Source organism: Anas platyrhynchos, chromosome 7 (genome assembly GCF_047663525.1).
Source record: "Anas platyrhynchos isolate ZD024472 breed Pekin duck chromosome 7, IASCAAS_PekinDuck_T2T, whole genome shotgun sequence".
In the NCBI taxonomy this organism is placed as follows: domain Eukaryota; kingdom Metazoa; phylum Chordata; class Aves; order Anseriformes; family Anatidae; genus Anas; species Anas platyrhynchos.
The window spans coordinates 29712934-29729340 of NC_092593.1; the positions used below are offsets into that span (position 1 = coordinate 29712934).

The following is a 16407-nucleotide window of genomic DNA, read 5'->3' on the forward strand; positions in this document are numbered from 1 at the left end:
TATATAACAAAAACAGATAAAAATCCTACTGTCTCCCCAGTGACCTCTTTGTGCACAGCCACATATGGAACCAGAAGCTCGGGGAACTGATAGATATATATTTGAAAATAAATTAAGAAACTATTATCTCCCCTGTGATGTCTTTCAGCACAGCCGCGTATAGACCCAGAAGCTCGGGAAATTGATACACACATATATATTAAAATAAATAGAGAACTACTGTCCCCCTGCTGATGTCTTTGTACACAGTGAAGTATGGAACCAGAAACTTGTGGAATTGACACATATATATTAAAAATAAATAAAAAAATACTATCCCCCCACTGTCCTCTTCATGCACAATCGCATATGGAACCAGAAGCTCGGGGAACTGATAGATATATATTAAAAATAAATTTAAAATAACTACTAAACCTCCACTGACCTCTTCATGCACAGCTCCATATGGAACCAGAAGCTCAGGGCACAGACACGTATATATTAAAAATAATTTAAAAAACACTGTCTGCCCTCTGAGCAACTCGTGCCCAGCCACGTACGGAAACAGAAACTCGTGGGACCGCCAGATACATTCTCAAAGCTCACGGAACCGACCCGTATTAATCAACCCACCCCCAAAATCCCCTGAAACCACCCCAAAATCCCCTCCCCCCCCCCAACCCCCCGCAGGGGGCGCGCTGCCGGCCCGGCCCCCGTTGCCTAGCGACGGCGGCGCACCTCGGCGATGAGGTCGTGCAGGTAGCGGAAGGGCGGCCTGCTCAGCAGCCGGTCGGTGAGCGGCGGCCGCCGGATCACCCGGCCCAGGGCCTCCCGCGTCTGCCTCAGCACCGCCTCGTTCATGGCCGCCTCACAACGACAACGCCGCCGCCCTCGCCGCCGCCACAGCCCCGCCGCCCGCCAGCCACCGGCCGTCCCGGCCTGCCCCGCGCTGCACAGCGGCCCCAGTGCGCAGGCGCGCGCTGTTGCTAGGCACGGCGCGGCGCGGCCCTAGCAACCGGCCCCGCCGCCATCTTAGGGGCCCGGGTGGGTGGTAGGGTTGGGGAAAAAGGCGGAAAAAATAAAAACAGCAAAAAAGCAAAAGACAAAAAAGCAAAAAAAAAAAAAAAGAAGAAAAAACAGAAAAGGCAAAAAAAAGCAAACAAAAAAAAAGCTAAAATAAAAGCAAAAAAGGCAAAAAGCAAAAAAGGCAAAAAAAATAAAAACAGCAAAAAAGCAAAAAAAAGACAAAAAAGCAAAAAAAAAGCAAACAAAAAAAGCTAAAATAAAAGCAAAAAAGGCAAAAAAAAGCAAAAAAAAGCAAAAAAAGAGAAAAAAGATAAAAAAGGCAAAAAAAGCAAAAAAGGCAAAAAAAAGAAAAAAGCAAACAAAGCAAAAAAAAGCAAAAAAGGCAAAAAAAGCAAAAAAGCAAAAAAAGGCAAAAAAACAAAAGCAAAAACAGTGAAAAAAGCAAAAAAACGGCAAAAAAGAAAAAAAAGCAAACAAACAAAAAAAGCAAAAAAAAAGCCAAACAAAAAAGAAAAAAAATGCAAACAAAAAAGAAAAAAAATGCAAACAAAAAAGAAAAAAAATGCAAACAAAAAAAAGCAAAAATAAAAGCAAAAAAGGCAAAAAAAGCAAAAAAAAGCAAAAAAGATAAAAAAGGCAAAAAAGGCAAAAAACCAAAAGCAAAAAAAGTGAAAAAAGCAAAAAAAAATGAAAAAAAGCAAAAAAAAAGCAAACAAAAAAATCAAAAAAGCCAAACAAAAGCAAAAAAAAAATCAAACAAAAAAAAGCAAAAATAAAAGCAAAAAAGGCAAAAAAAGCAAAAAAAAGGAAAAAAAAGAAAAAAAGGACAAAAAAGCAAAAAAAAAGCAAAAAAGGCAAAAAAAAGAAAAAAGCAAAGCAAAAAAAGCAAACAAAGCAAAAAAGACTAAAAAGCAAAAAAGCAAAAAAGGCAAAAAAAGAAAAGCAAAAAAAGTGAAAAAAAGCAAAAAAACGGCAAAAAAGCAAAAAAAAAACAAACTAACAAAAAAAGCGAAAAAAAGCCAAACAAAAAAAGCAAAAAAAAAAAAGGCAAACAAAAAAAAGCAAAAATGAAAGCAAAAATGCAAAAAAAGCAAAAAAAAGCAAAAAAAGAAAAAAGACAAAAAAGGCAAAAAAGGCAAAAAAAAGAAAAAAGCAAACAAAGCAAAAAAAGCAAAAAAGGCAAAAAAAGCAAAAAAAGACTAAAAAGCAAAAAAAGCAAAAAAAGGCAAAAAAACAAAAGCAAAAAAAATGAAAAAAGCAAAAAAAATAAAGCAAGCAAACAAAAAAAGCAAAAAAAGCCAAACAAAAAAAAAGCAAAAAAAAAGCAAACAAAAAAAAGCAAAAATAAAAGCAAGAAAAGGAAAAAAAAAAAAAAAAAGGAAAAAAAAAAGGAATTAAAAGCGCCGGGGTCTTCTGGTCCGTGTGTCCCCTAAGCACCACACGGCACTAAGCAGCACTTGCAGCCTCTCCTTAAGCACCTCCAGGGGTGGGGAGTCCAACGTCTCACTAGGAAACCCGTAAAAGCCAGTCCAAGAGATCCCATCAAAATCAGTCCAAGTAACTCTCTAAGACCCAATTTGGATTTTTAGAAATAAGACATTCTGTAATTACAGCACCAGATACAAAAAAAATCGCTCCACACAGTGTGCGTGCCGAATTCGAATTGTAGAATAGCCCATGCTGGAAGGGACCCACAGGGATGGATCATCGAGTCCAGCTCCTGGATCCGCATAGAACCACAGAATCCTGTAATCATGAGGGTTGGAAAGGACCTTCAAGATCATCTGGTCCAACCATAACACCAGTATCACCTACTAGACTATGTCCCTAAGCACCACGTCCAACCAACTGTCCAGGCCACAGGGGTTATGTACAATTAAAACATACATATTTGTTAGACCTCTGATAAATAATTAACATATGCATCCCATAATTTGTTAAAATATGCAAGTGTTCCTGATGTATGCACAGTTGTTTCCACTGGTGGTCTTCCAGAGGTCTCTGGTGATCGTTGGTAGTCTTCCTCACTATGTTTGTTGATTGAACCCAGTTCTTGTGCATGCTCAAACCATCTCATTGTTTCTCATTTTGTTATTCCAACTTAGCTGTGCATACTAAATTAAGCCACGTACACATCCAAAGACATGCATACCATGAGTTCCTCACCGTTTCTTTCCAGGTACATTCTCCAGGCCTAGGTTATCTTGCCCCTCCTTCCCCTGTCCTGGGATACAATTCTGTATAGTCTTACAGATAAGGCTGATTCTTTAGTGACTACGGTAGCATTAGTGTATGGTAGCAAAGTTTCTGGTCTTCTAGAAGACTAATTAGTCATAGTTTCTAACTAAACATAGTAAATTTCTGATACAAGCCAGGATGCCGTTGGTCATCTTGGCCCTGTCCTTGGCCATGCTGGGAGCACCCCTGCGATGGAGTTTCCTGAGGTTGGCCTTACAGATGGCTCATGGTGAGGTGCAATGGTCATCAGGCATCAGGGGGAAGGGATGCTGCTTACTTTGGGGTGCTACTTTATTTGGGGAGCTGTTTTTTTTAACCTGGTATCCCAGGCTGGGGAGCAAGGGGAGGGTTGAGATGTGCAGAGACACCACCCTGCTGCAATTGCAAGTCAAAAATGCCATTGGGTAGTCCAAAGCTGCTTATACAATGGGTATGAAAGGCCTGTACAGCTTCCTATCCTGGAAATAACCGGGAAAACTCAGGCATTTGCATCACAAATATGCAGGCCACTCCTGGTACATCAGTGCAGCAAGACTAAAGTTTCTGGAAAATGCTGTCCGATGGATGTTTGATGCTCCCTGCTCCCCACAAACTGCCCCACAGGTGAGCCCAGTAACCACAGCACACACACAGTAATGCCAGGGCAAGCTAGTTCTGAGCTGCCTGATGGCCATGGGTCTGTCTGACTTCACCACATCTTGGGAAAAAAAGTTGTTGTGTGTCTGTCAAACCCTAGTTCCTTCTTCAAATGCTGTTCACAGTCTACCCACCTATAAAACAGAAGAGTGGTCTGTTGAGGTACAGCATGATTTTAAACACATGTACCTGTTACTCTAGAATACTCAGAAATGGAAGGTGGATTCAAAATACAGCTCTGTCGACTGCAGAAACCTTTGGCTTTTCTTTAAAAGTGCTGAAGCAATCAGTAACAAAGATCTGAGAACAAACAATAGGCATCAGTTTCCTAGCTTACTGAGCTAACTGAAGCAGAATTTCTTACTCAAGTACTGCCTACAAAGTGAAGACAAAAGATAGCAAGAATGTGTTTATTCAGGAGCAAAGCTCTGAGTTGAGGAGAAAGTGATTCCAGCTACTTCAGAACAATCTGATGGTTCCAAGTACAAGTGACCTAAGGAAAATGGGAAAATATTTTGCTTCACAGGCCAGGCAAAACTCATCTCTGATTAGGCACTATTATAAAGTAAAAGCACAGTGCAGGATATATAAGGTGTGATAGCTGATTATATGGATAAAATGTAAGATCTTTGTGTGCCCTATCTCAGCCATGCCAGAACAGACTATCTGGGAAAAACTCCCTGGAACAAACCCTAAAAGTATGTTGTCCTATGCATAGTTAGACCTCAGTCCCTTACTTGAATAATTATCAGACAAACAGTGAAGTACTAAGTGTTCAGAAAGTTAAGATTTCTTGAGGTGATTTTTTTTTAAACTGTTCTTGAAATAAAGTAGAATATAAGAGTGAAGACCTGGGGAGGAGCCAGCTTTAAAATTCTCTGATCCCACTTCACATTCCCTGTCAAAACCAGGACAAGGCAATTAAAGGAAAGGAGAGCACAGGGTCCCCACCACCAGTGTCTCCTGCAGGTGAAAGACACCACTGCCTTCCCACCAGGCAATTTCCTACATCCCCTGTGCAACCTCCTTTGTTCTTGTCACGTTACATCCCTTAACAAAAAGGGAAAACTTGGCTGTTCCCGAGTGTTCATGCTGCTGCCAATTGTCCAGACCATGACTGGGAACCTAAGAAAGAAAATACTACTTTTCTGCTTGACCAGTCATGACCACTAACGTGTGAGACTGAAATTTCAATAGGACTGCACACAGTCTGAGCTGCTGTGTGTTGTGATTGCCCACTTGTTTAACAGCCCAAACCTGCAGCTCACCTGAGTTGCTGCAATTGTGCATTTTTTCTCACATCAGTTGTAAAAGGCAGCATTACCAGCTCTCCCATGCCAGCTCCAAGTCTCAGATAAAACAAAGCACAGACTGAGTTAGAAGAACAAATCAGATTTAGGAACAAGAAGAGACACATTACAAAATAGATTCATCTGGTATAAAATAGATTTATCTGGTTTAGGCAGGGAAAGAGGTTGTTCTTATGCAGAGGAAGTCAAGTGGACCGCTTCCACGCTGACAGAGTAATTACACCTGGGCTCCTGAGAGCAGGTAGTTCAGCAGGAAGAAGTTGCAGGGAAGCGACTTGTCTCTTCCCTCAGCCTGACGCACGCATAAATTGATGAGATTCCCAGACAGACTGTGACTACAGGATCTGGTGAGCCTGGGAAGAAGAAAAGGTGTTGACAGCTTCTACATACAAGGGCATCAGAAGAAATCTCAGAGGAAGCAAGAAGACTGGGAAGAGGCTGCTCTGGGGAAGAGGGTTGTTTGTTTTGGAATCGTGGTTTATCTGGATTTCTGCCACCAGCTCTCTATGAAGCGTCTGCAATGCCTGAGAATGAATCTTAGGGGTTTTGTTAAATCTGACCTTTGGCATGCTCATTTTGCTAAAGAGGTAGTACCCTGAGGAGGCACAGATCAATTTAACTGAAGAATCAAAAGCCAGCAACCCACAAAGACTCCATGAATCCCTGTGGAACTAAAGGGAGGCACTGGAATTTTAAAAAGCATCCTAAGGCTGTAAAACAGATAGCTTGAGGTTTAGTCTCCAGATGTAGTCCTTTTGAGGACCTTGGACTTGATTTGTTATTAGAAGCTGGGCAAGTTGAGACGTTGTCACATGAGGTGAAACCAGGGAAAGAAAATATCTGAGTAAACCTGGCACAAACACAAGATGGCTGGTGAACCGTGGAAGCAGTAGGAGCACTTACACATCTTTATACTGCTACGTTAAGAATCTCAGGCAGTCCTCCTGTCAGTAGAAAATTCAGCTGGCTACACAGTGTCAATTAAGAGACAAATCAGATTATCAAACAACCCAAGAAAAGAAGGGGGGGAGAGGGGGGTTGAAGATCCTACTGCTTTTGCTGCAGAACCCAGAAAAGGCACACCAGACTGACAGTCTGTAATCATTTCTTGAGACATAGGGAATTTGTGTTTCCCTTTCCTAACAACTAAACTTTTCTGAAGTGAAACAGATACAGACCCTGTGGTTACCTTCCAAGAGCCAAAGCTGCTACAGTACATGAAATGCCCACTGGCTGTTCCTGTAAAATGCTCTTTTTCTGTTGCAAGAACAAAGTTTGGGAGTCTGAAATCCTCTTAGTTTTTTTTGGTGACTCTGACATTTATTAGTGTTTTTTTTTTTGTTGTTTGTTTGTTTTGTCCTTTACTGGGTCTCACAGTTTTAAGACTTTTTAAAAGATAACTGGAGGCCAAACAGTTTGCAGTTGTTCAGAATCCTAAAGCAAGGGTCGATTTTTATAAAAATCTCTATGGTATAAGATTTGGGAAGTTTACAATAAAATCAATTCCTGAAGCAGAAATAAACATGCACAGAGTACCCCTTACCCTAACATCAAGAACTGCAACCAAACCACATCCACTGAAAGCGCCTGAGACGTGGAAACAATGGCAGTGCTTGGGGAACAGCCTTCCCCTGAACATACCCTTGAAGTCTCTAATTCCCTCTCCTCCTTTAAACAGCTTCATGCTTGTTTGCCTTTTAAATTACTACCACCCCTTAGAAGTCAGGTTTTGCCTTTTGAGCTACTGCTCAATGTGGGATTTGGAATTTTGTCCAGCAATCCCGCACATTTCAGATTACCATCAACCATCAAAGTTACTCTCAGCCCGTCAGGTAAACTTCAAAAGTAAGTGCAAATCACCACAAAGACAGGTTGGTTCTGAAGATCAGCAAGGATCTGGTGAGACAAACTACTGCTGTGCTGCAGTCCATTGCCTGGACATCGCATGTCCTGGTGCTGGCTGATCCTGCCTGCAGGCTTGCTGGGGCCTTTCCATCCTTAAGGGAACACAAAGATGCTGTGTCTCAGGAGTTCTGTGTGCAAAGCAGTGAAATGAGTTGCCTTTGTGAGTTATTTTATCAGATATGAAGACATTTGATTGGTAAAACACACCTTAGATTGTTATTATGTCATGTGGAGATAACAACTGGACAAACAGAGCTGTGTGGTTTCGTAGATAGATACTTCCTGCTGTTTTCAATCAGCTCATTACAGATTGTATACAAACCTTTACATATTTTCTCTTATCTTTACCAGCTTAAGAAAGTTAATGGAGGGACTATTCAGAACTCTAGCACAAATTTGTTTTGGCCAGTTGTGTTTGGGTTACTGGATAAGATAAAACCACCATGAGCAGGCTGCAAACTGCAACATGTTTACTCCATGCAGCGTTAATGGAAAGCCTTGATTGATTCAGTTAAATCAAGTAGAATTAGTTTTGCAATGAATAACCAACCATATGTTGCATGTTCAGATTTGTTTCTATCAAGAGAAACAGTTCCTTTTCAATTGATCAGTGTATTATATACACATCATGCCTGCAGTTCTGGTATGGATCTATCCTATCCACCCTGCCATAACTGGAATCTTTCACAAGAGCTAGGTCTCAGCAGCATCACCTCATTCCCTTGACCCACACGTACCCCTGCTCCCCCCATCCCTTTGCCTACTTTTCAATTCTGGCTGTACACTAGTTTTATTTTCCCAACCTCTTCTACAGCTGTCCATGCTGGCTTTTATTTCTCCTGTAATTCAGGAAGGTTTGTCATTCAGAGCACAGCAGCACGCATCCATTTTTATCTGCTAGTTTTGCAAATGAGCTCAGCTTTTGAATTTTACTGAAGTGACCATCAAATTTCTTCTGCACAATGCAACTTCCCCATGTAATTTATATCCAGATTTCACACAGTTCAGGAAACATGTAACACTTCACATTTCACCAGCTCTCTATCCCCTGTAATCCTGTAAGCCTCTGGTGGTGAAAAACTGGTGAAGTTTCCTCAGTGGCTCATTTATGCCCATTTCCCCCCCCTCCTTGAAGTACAGCCATCACCATCACAGTCTAGCTCACTAGCAGCCCAGAGCTGTTTCACTGAGGTCTTCAAAGAAAGATCAAAATCTGACCATGTACAGAAGCAGAGCTGGGATTTCTTCACAGGCTGGTGGTTGGTTCCACAATGGGAATTTTGGTCTTTTTCATGTGAGACCATAAAAGCTCTGCCCAGAATTATCATCCCTCCACTGGAAGTCGGTGCTTCACTTCAGATTTATGATGGGGAAAGGCCATCTCCCTCACGCTGTGCAGCAAGCCCTGCTCATCCCACACATTCACCTCTCTTATCCTTGCACGGCCCTTTCATTTTGCTGCTGTTCCCTGTTACTGTAACATGGCTCAGTCATACCATGTTGTTGCCTTTTACATTGTGATTTCTTATTTTCTGTAATATTTTTTATACAGGAATATGCTAAGGCTCTTCTAAGAGTACTATTCTCTGCCCCACTCCTGGTTTGAAGGCACTGAGAGGTGTATGCATCTCCTCTGTATCTCTCCATTTGGCTCTAGGGGACTTCACAGTACCTGGAGACCCACAGATCATCCCCAGGGAGCCAGGCGTGTCTAGCACAGGCTGTGTGAATGCTTCAATAAATCAATAAGCCTCAATTAAAAGCATGCATGTTGCTGGGCTGATTAAGGACGGCTTTTGTAGGAAGGTTGTTCTGCACCTTGGCAGGAGCAGGATATCCTGGAACTCCAGCTGACGTCCATGCCCAGCCATTGTGCAAATACAGAGGTATAAAGGGACATTGCCTTACCTGGGCTGGGGGCAGAGACGGTGACAAGTACACTCCAAGGCATCAACGGGAGCCACCAGGTGAGAGACCAGTTCCATGGAAGTGGCTTTTTAGGCTTGTTGTTGAGGAGGACCAGGCATTTCTTCCCCATCAGTACAGCTGCTCTTTGTGGGTGGGCTGCTGCTAGATTTAATTGCTGATGATTAGACCAGTGAACAGCACCCAGGTGAGGACTGCTTGGCCAAGCCAGATAACATACACAGAGATCTCATGTGTTGAAAAGGATGGCGGGCAGGACTGATGGCACCTGCTGCCCCATGACTGTTTCAGCCTACTTTTCCCAAGTCACCCAGCAGGCTCCAGGTGCATTCAGACAGAGCTGACCTTACCTGCATAGCTCTGGTGGGAAGTAGGGCGGCAGAAGAGCTATCTGGGGCTCTGGCTGATCCATGCTGGGCTGAATATACAGACCACTTCAGAGTGGATTGAGCAGCTTATCTCTACACAGGTGAGTGTTAGGAAAAATGCACACAAATGCTGAAATTCAGCAGCAAGGCAAGCTACAGAGTTAAGCAGTTGTTGCTGCTGTAGACAGATGCTGTTGTTTTCTGTTGGTGAGATCAACCAGCTAGACAAACCCTCAGATTACTTTAAACGTTCCCTAAGCTTTTGCTCTGACACCTGGAGGTAAAACTATTTCTAACAGGGAGATGAATGTTTTGGGGGCTTCTTTCCAGTATTTGCCAACTTCTGCCTGCCTGAGTCAACCCTTTCTCTCTCAGCCAGAAGCATGCACAGCTTCCCATTACTGTACTCCCTCCTTGTCTGCAATGGCCTAATGGTAGCTGCACAGGAAAAGGTTCAGAAGCTGCCCAAAGAAGAGGAAGGGAGCCCTGCTCAGATACGCATCCCACAGACTCTCTCTCGAGGTGAGTGACCCGGACGCATGAGGCAGCCCTGAAGTAGTCGTATTTCCCCTGTCACAGCACCTAGCATGTACCTCCAACCGCTCATCCAAGCAGGATATGTTCTGAGAGCAGCAGCTGGGAGCCCTGTTGCATTCAGTAAGGGAGAAATCTTCATGCTCTGTACTTGGGAACAGGCACAGATTCTTTGCTCCAAACCTGGGCTAAGGATGGAGCCAGGAGCCAGACTGTTAGGCTGGCTGCTGATCAGCTTTTCAGAAGCTGCGCCCAACAGGCAGCCCCACCAGCAGCTCCTAACCCTCCCAAAGCACACTAAGTTGGCAGGAGGCTGCAGTCTCAGAGCCAAGCAGCAGCCAGCTCAGTCTTTCTGCTGTCCTTTTTCCTGCCAGCATCATAGGTCAGCAGGTACATCCCCTTTCCACGAGTTATGCAGCTCATGAGCAGGGCACTGATTGGAAGGGGTTCCAGGCTCACATCCAAGCTTTGCTCCATCAGGTGAGCACATCCAGGCACATCATGCCAAAAGCATGCTTGAATCTCTACCCACCCTAACGCCAGCCCATCAATCCCTTACTGCAGGATGCAAACAGGGAGCCTGGGTTGGCTTTTTGGGAGGGTGTTCAGGGAGGAACTCAGGGCCTCAGTTTATGATGGGCTGGAAATACCTGTCTGTAATCCTAATCCATCATCCGAAACCCAGGAAAGGTGGCACTTCAGCTCCCTCTCCCTGTCATCTGTTTCTTTATACCTTTCTGCTTGGGACTCTCCTGGTACCCACAAGAATTTGGAGGGTCTGGCTACCCTGTAGGAAGGGGTGTAGTTTGTGGCACCTGCACTCATGTGTGACTTTCAGCAGAATGTCCTCATCCAAACTGAGCAGTAAGTTAACTAAAGATTCTTTCAACAGGCTGGGGAGATGACATTGAGTGGGTGCAGACATATGAAGAAGGTCTAGCACGTTCAAAACACAGGTAATCCTCCATTCTTCCTATGCCTCGTCACACATTCAACAAAACAGAACAAAGCTGTGCTCTAACATGGTGCTCAGACTGGGCACTGTGCAAGCAGGGTTCACCTGTATGGTAGAGGCTGAAAAAGATTTTGGTGGGAGCTCACCTTCTGGGAGATCGTTTTCTAGGGCTGAGTCTCACATCCTTCTCCAAATCTTTTCTAATCTGCTGCCCTGGAGCAGCAGGTGGTTTTTCTAACATGCTCCTGGAGCAGCTCAGTGGTTTAACTCCTTACAAGTGCTGTTTGTAAGAGCCCTGAATTGCCTCCCCACTCCTTTCTTGCAATGTCGTTTCAGCAAGAAGCCACTGATGGTTATTCACCACTTGGAAGAGTGTCCTTACAGCCAAGGTGAGCAAAGCAAACCTTTCCAGACAACACTGGGGATCTAAATCTCTCAAGCCATACACATTCATGATGTGTTCTGTCACTGAGAAGGAAATCTCTCCATACACCAGCATTTCAGTGTCCCAAGGACTAAATGCCTTCTGCATTTTACTTTACTACAACCAATTCCTCCAAGCTTTGTGAAACGCACATGTCAGAAAAGTCTTGCTTTACTGGTTGGTTTATGATCAACTTAAGATACTGCAAAACCATGAAAAGCAGTGATCCTTGGTTGTTGCTTTATTTTTTTTTGTCTTCCCCCACCCAAATAAAGCTTCTTTTTTTAAGCTTTGAGGAAGGCATTTGCTTCCAGCCCAGAGATCCAGCAGATGGCCCAGGAGGACTTCATCATGCTTAATCTGGTGGTAAGCTTGTAATTTAAAATATTAATCTAAATGTTTACCAGGGAGTGGAATAATCCATATTAATAGTAGAAATGGGTTCACTTTGCACCGTTTTGAAGCTGCATTTGAAACTCTCTGGTTTTCTGCTTCTCTGTGAATGTACAACAGGGTTTGTAGAACACCAGCACAGCTCCTCCGTGGAGAGAGGGCAGGGAGACTCTTTCATACACACACGTATTGGTATGGAAATACCATGCTGTATACTACAAACAAGTAATACACTGATAAAAGTTGTTTGTTTGCTTTTTCTTTAAAAAGTCATCAAGCTTTCTCAGTCACCTGCCTGGTGTTTCTGTCCTCCCCAGGCATCTAACATGGGACAACTTGGACAGAACAGGGTAACTCCCCACTTGATCATACCAGAACTGAAACTAGCTTAGCTGGTTCAGTCCATTTCTAGCACTTGGAGGAGCTTTTTGCCAGTTACCCTTCACTAAAAGAGGTTATCTATCTGACAGCATTCCAGCAGCGATGACAACATGGCACCCGATGGCCATTACGTCCCTAGGATCCTCTTTGTGGGTGAGTCTCTGGGTCCAGGGGAGAAATCACAATAAAACAACCATCTGGCAGCATTTTGTCCTGTATGGTCCCCACTAAATTCATGTTGCTCCAAGTAATAGCTTACGTTCTTTTCAGCACTAAAGCTATGAGAAAAGCCCAGACTTTCAAAAGGAACATCTCATGTTGAGAAACCCAAATCAGGCCTTATTTTACATTACTTCTTTAGCAACTAAAGTCAAACATCCAAAAAACACTACCACCTTTTTAAAGAAAAAAACAGGACCATGACAGGCTCATTCCACTGGTGGAAACAAACAGCATGTCACTCGTATTTACAACGAGCATACATCCTCTAAGAGTCTGGTCCTGTCTGTGACACTGTGCCACATCTGAACACAGCCCCTTACTATAAGCCTGTCCTCAGATGAATGGTGGGGGCTCTGTCCAAGCCTGGTGCTTCAAGATTACCTTTCGCTGTAAAAGCCCTCAGATTTTTCTCTTCCCTTATTATTTGCCATTGCCTCACTTCATAAACTGTGTATTACTAATGTCCTGCATTTTTTTTTTCTCTCTCAAGACCCTTCTTTGACAGTTCGAGCTGATCTAACAGGCAAATACGGGAACAGGATGTACGCTTACGAACCAGAAGATATTTCGACCTGTAAGTGAAATAAACTGATTCCCTTTTTAACCACCTAAAGTTTACACAAAACAAATACAGGTAAAGGAAGGCTATGTAAAAGAATCTTGAGAATTACTGGGTCAGTTTCCGTAGTAAAAACCGTTCTCAGAACTTCAGAAACAATGTAAGTTTATTCCAAGCATCATCTGGGAAGACAATATTGAATATTTCTGAAGAACAGGGCACTAAACTATGGGGAGTTATCCTTGGTGTCTGAACCTCTGAGGACTGTTACGGAACTGGTGGAGTTTTCAAACACTGTAGTTTTGCCCCCAAAACCCACCTGCAGACTTCAGTGTGCTGCTGCTCTGCTTCATAATCTGAACCACTGAAGTTGTTTCAGTCCGGTCCTAGGGGTAAACAAGGTTTAAAAATACATACTCCACTGAGAACTGAAGTTAATGCCTATGGGTTGGTGTCTCTACACTCCCCTCTCCTGGCTGTCCACTTCATCAACACTTAGAACACTGCTCTGTTCTGAGGTACCAACCCCTAGATCATAGTAAATCGGGGTGAACCAGATTCAAAAACTATGGGTAACAAAACAAACCCATTTTTCCATAGACAAGCAGGATAACAACGAAGCTGTGATTTGGGTTCACAGTCCTCTATTTTTTCCAGTTCAGCAGTACACAGATTTTTGTCTGGCGCTCAGACAAAGCTTTGAAGCTCAAAGGACACCTGCAGAGGAACACAGAAAACAACATCTGTGCAACCTGTGAACTGCACTAAATGAACCCCAATCAGTATTTCAATGGCACTTTGTCACTCGACTACTAAAACAGTATATTTGTTACCAAAAGTAGTCCAAAAAAAAAAAAAATCTCTCAAGCCAGTTATTTAATATTTTCTAGCAGCTAATTCCAGTCAAAACTTTGTTGCTGAGACAAAATAACTAGTCAAAACTACCCATTAAAATTAAAAGAAAGTAACATTAAGACTTTTTAGAAGTCCAGCTGTCCTGAATAGCTTTAATTTCTGATTTTTGAGCTCTACAGATATAGGAACCTCTCCTGTCACCTTTAGTAACTTCAATGCTCTCTCCACAGTGATTGAAAACATGAGACAAGCAAAGTTGCTTCTGCACACAGAGCTCTGAGCAAGGGGCACCAGTGACCTGCACATACACAGGCTGGAGAGAGCAGCCCCAGGAGCGCTGAGGAACACAGCAAAGCAGACGTGAGCTGTCCTTGTACCTTCCCTCAGAGATGTTTACAGAGAAGCCACATTCACAAGAACTCCGTGCATCCTACATCCAATAGATGCAGGGAATGAATCATTACCCATTTATTCTTAAGAAGCGGTTTACTTCAATGACTTTATATTCATTATTAACAGAAAATAATTTTGTCTACAAATACTTCTTCACCCCAATTACAAGTTTGAAAAGGATACTTATATTATAAATGCATTTTCTAGGTTTGCCCTGTGACTGACTAGCTTACTTGTACTTGTAGAAATTGTGCTGTGGAAAAACTGCTCTTTTCTAAGCCACAGGTCTTTTAGTTTGGGGTTATTTTTCATTTCCACAAAGGAGCAGAAGCAGTTACTGAAAAAAAAAAAAAAAACAATTGGTTTGAAAGCAGACAAAAGTTCCAATGACATTTGTGAAGAAACCAGGGCTGAAGACGTCATCTGTTTCTCTTTGTGCCATTTCATCATGAACTATATCAGAATGTAAGCTAGATATGGCCATCATATCCTGATTTTACAAGATCTAAAGTTTTTGTTTTGCTTTTCTCAATACAGAAGCCTACATTATACACACCTTCACAGATTTTAAATGCGCATAGTAATAAACAAGCATAAAATTACATTAAGAGACACACATTTTACATTATCACTTCGTGAATTGCCATGCTCATTACTGTATATTTCAAAAATGGTTTTATTATTATGTTAAAGCTTTCGCTGTATAATTTAAACAATAAAAAAGAGTCAAACTACTTGCTTTCCATTTTTTTTTTCCTTTTTCACATTACATTACATGTATAGCCAGTAAAAAAGTGAACTGTAGAACTGAATGAATACCTGTTATTAGAATTACATCATTAACAAAGTTCACTGAGCAAACTAGGTCTAGGAAATAAAAACCAAGAATTCATAAGTCACAAGTAAATTCTGACTGGAGAATCTTTAGTGGTCCTATACACCATCCTCAGTGAGAATTCACTCCATGCATACCTTATAGCTAACAGCTGTAACGTTTCTGCAGAAACATTAAAGTTTATTAGTGTTACACATTTGTTAAGAAACCTAAACAGGCATCAATTTAGCAAACCATGTTGGCTGTACCTAGTTAAAATGCAAAAAAGAAAAAAATCACATCCCATCCCTGCTATGAGCATCCAATGGGAACAAAATAAACCATGCTATTAAAATCCTTCCCTTTAAGAGCCAAAGGAAAGGTGGGCAGAAGAGTTAAACCTGTGTTTTTAATGCCCAAAGGAGTTTAATTCACAGAAGTCACCCAGGAGCTGTTTTACACCCAAAACGTGGATCTGGCCAGCGATGGCCAGCTGTATAACCACCAGCTGGATAACCAGCTGCAACAGAAGACAGTAGAGAGCAGCGTGGTTACTGTGCTCTCATCATCTGTCACATTTAACACAGATCACATGCACTCAGCAGTGATCAGCATTCCTGTGAACACTAGGAAAAACGTGACCAAAGAAGAGTTTGAAGGCAGGACCTGTCTTGGTGGTGGTCACTGGGGAAGATCCTGGTGGATCTGCGTGAATGATTCTGCCAGCACAGAAAGGGAGAAGGCTCCTCAGAGCCCCATGAGCAATAAATGCTCAGGGCCTGGGGCTATAGCAGAATAAATGCGCACAGGAAACTAAAAGTGGTTAATTGGTGGAACAAAAAATATTTACTGAACTCCAGCAGAACTTACCGCTCATATGCTTTTTTTTGTTTTTAAAATGTTTCTCCCTGGCAAATAGAAATTTTAGCAGAGCAGGTGTGTAAGCCCCACTGATCACCATATGAATATAAACAGAGTAAAAACTTGTTTGAGGTCCAGTTAAAGTCTATAGGAAAGCTTTGTAGTGCAAGGTTTTGGAGATTTGTTAACCAAGAAGCTGCATCTCTCTTAGCAAGAGACATCCAATCCAGCAAGATTGATGCCCTTAGAAGCCACAAACAGGCTTAGATAAAACAGGAGCAATGGTACTTGAAAACTGCATTCAACAAAACAAAGCTGATGGGGCTTCACTTACCTGGCTGTAACACAGATCTTTGCAGGGATCTTTGAGATTACTGTGTCTTCTGCATGCCTGCACATAGTGCGCTGCCAATTCACTCCTGACCAAGTGTCAGTCAGTTAAAAAATAATAATTTAGTTGTTAGCTTTTTAGATACTGGCTCTAGGGCTAGGAGCTCCCATGTTTTGGTTTCTCTAAGCTTGCGTGCAAACTCATCTTGTAGAGAGCCCTTGGGTATGGCAAGGGCTGAAGACTGAATTTGCGTGTGCTGGTAAAATCCCCAAACTCCAACTAACCACACTAGAGGGC

General features: G+C 42.5%; 2 protein-coding genes across 4 annotated transcripts in view; one reads left to right on the forward strand and one right to left on the reverse strand.

Annotated features, from left to right (window-relative positions):
• The window catches only part of TRAF3IP1 (TRAF3 interacting protein 1), a 46243-nt gene extending 45292 nt beyond the window's left edge, over nt 1–951 (reverse strand). Inside the window, exon 1 of one of the 2 annotated variants that reach the window (XM_027461518.3) lies at nt 718–951. In XM_027461518.3, the coding sequence (XP_027317319.1) occupies nt 718–840 (123 nt within the window). In that variant the 5' untranslated portion in view covers nt 841–951. Of the gene's footprint in view, nt 1–424; nt 595–717 lie in introns of those variants that run through there. The other variant, XM_072041168.1, reaches the window with a different exon arrangement.
• Nucleotides 952–2437: 1486 nt separating this feature from the next.
• Nucleotides 2438–15203, forward strand: LOC101801790 (anterior gradient protein 3-like). 2 transcript variants are annotated; one of them, XM_072041177.1, is made up of 8 exons: nt 2438–9489; nt 9764–9910; nt 10815–10878; nt 11214–11266; nt 11591–11667; nt 12165–12228; nt 12788–12871; nt 13942–15203. In XM_072041177.1, the coding sequence occupies exons 2-8, from the start codon at nt 9772–9774 to the stop codon at nt 13989–13991; spliced, it is 531 nt and encodes a 176-aa protein (XP_071897278.1). In that variant the 5' UTR covers nt 2438–9489; nt 9764–9771; the 3' UTR covers nt 13992–15203. The 2 variants fall into 2 exon arrangements, with proteins under 2 accessions (XP_071897278.1, XP_005022572.2); XM_005022515.6 differs by having other exon boundaries at nt 2438–9061.
• Nucleotides 15204–16407: the final 1204 nt, after the last annotated feature.

Bases quoted from the DNA above. Each gene is read 5' to 3' on its own strand.
- LOC101801790 (XM_072041177.1), top strand. From the start codon at position 9,772: ATGCACAGCTTCCCATTACTGTACTCCCTCCTTGTCTGCAATGGCCTA. The intron at 12,229-12,787 runs GTGAGTCTCTGG...TTCTCTCTCAAG, and splicing joins CCCTAGGATCCTCTTTGTGG to ACCCTTCTTTGACAGTTCGA. The intron at 12,872-13,941 runs GTAAGTGAAATA...CTCTCTCCACAG, and splicing joins ACCAGAAGATATTTCGACCT to TGATTGAAAACATGAGACAA.